Source organism: Solanum tuberosum, unplaced genomic scaffold (assembly GCF_000226075.1).
Source record: "Solanum tuberosum cultivar DM 1-3 516 R44 unplaced genomic scaffold, SolTub_3.0 contig00984, whole genome shotgun sequence".
NCBI classification, from domain to species: Eukaryota; Viridiplantae; Streptophyta; class Magnoliopsida; order Solanales; family Solanaceae; genus Solanum; species Solanum tuberosum.
The window spans coordinates 1-1275 of NW_006241665.1; the positions used below are offsets into that span (position 1 = coordinate 1).

Consider the following 1275-nt stretch of genomic DNA (forward strand, 5'->3'; position numbering starts at 1 on the left):
CATATCAAAAATGGCAGATTTAAATAAATGAAAAAAAATGCTCTAAACTTATCAACTAATGTTGGTTATTTGTTTTAGTATGTCTTTTATGATGTGAATTGTCTCTAATGTGTATACTTGTGCTCTATTTTCTTAAAAATATTAAAATCATACAGATAGTAATGGTAGTGATGATGAAGAGTTGTCACAATCATCAAGTACACCAAGAGAATTAAGCAATGATAAACGTATAGCATTGTACGAAATGCTACTCGCAAAGAGTGTGAACGGCAAATTGGGACAAGGAGTACGGAAAATGGTAGCATCACATTTTTCAGTATCATTGCGGACAGTTTATCGCATTTGGAAGCAATCAGGTTATGGTACACAAAATGATGTATCCCGGAGAAAAGCAAAAAATTGTGGTCGTAAGAGGATTGAAATTGACATGAATCGTTTTCGAGAAATCCCTCTTAGAAAGCGGACAACTCTCCGGACTCTTGCTTGCTCATTAGATGTAAACAAAAGTACTTTGGGTAGACGTTTGAAAGGAAAAGAGATACAAAGGCACTCAAATACTATAAAGCCTTTTTTGACAGAGCAAAATAAGATATCTCGACTACAATTCTGCTTGTCAATGGTTGATCGTGATAGCATTCCAGATGACCCAAGTTTCATTGATATGTACAATATTGTACATATTGATGAAAAATGGTTCTACATGACTAAAAAGAAGCAGACTTACTACATGCTCCCAGGTGAAGAAGAGCAGCTGCGAAGTTGCAAAAGTAGCAATTATATACTTAAAATAATGTTTTTAGTCGCTTTAGCTCGGCCACGGATTGATGCTTTAGGAAATGTGTTGTTCTGTGGAAAAATTGGTATATGGCCCTTTGTTATACAAGAGGAAGCACAAAGAGGCAGTGTTAATCGTCCTGCAGGAACGCTAGAGACAAAACCAATAAGTGTAGTGAATAGGGACGTCATACGATCATTTTTAATTGATAAGGTTATTCCTTCTATAAAGGAAAAATGGCCAATTGGCGACTCTACTCATCCAATATATATTCAACAAGATAATGCTCGAACTCATGTCAAAATAAACGATGATGAATTTCGACAGGTAGCTTCACAAGATGGATTTGACATCCGCCTAATGTGTCAACCACCGAATTCTCCTGATATGAATGTTTTGGATTTGGGATTTTTCAGTGCTATTCAAGCCTTACAACACCAAGAGGCTCCAAAAAATATTGACGAGCTTATTAGTGTCGTTACCAATGCTTATGAAGTTTT

The 1275-nt window shown here is 35.9% G+C and overlaps 1 protein-coding gene across 1 annotated transcript; it reads left to right on the forward strand.

The window, feature by feature from the left end:
- Positions 1 to 155: 155 nt before the first annotated feature.
- Positions 156 to 1252, forward strand: LOC107059417 (uncharacterized; the record flags this gene model as incomplete). Its single annotated transcript, XM_015305928.1, has 1 exon — positions 156 to 1252. A coding segment is annotated over one exon (1097 nt), but the record flags the coding sequence as incomplete, so codon positions are not given.
- Positions 1253 to 1275: the final 23 nt, after the last annotated feature.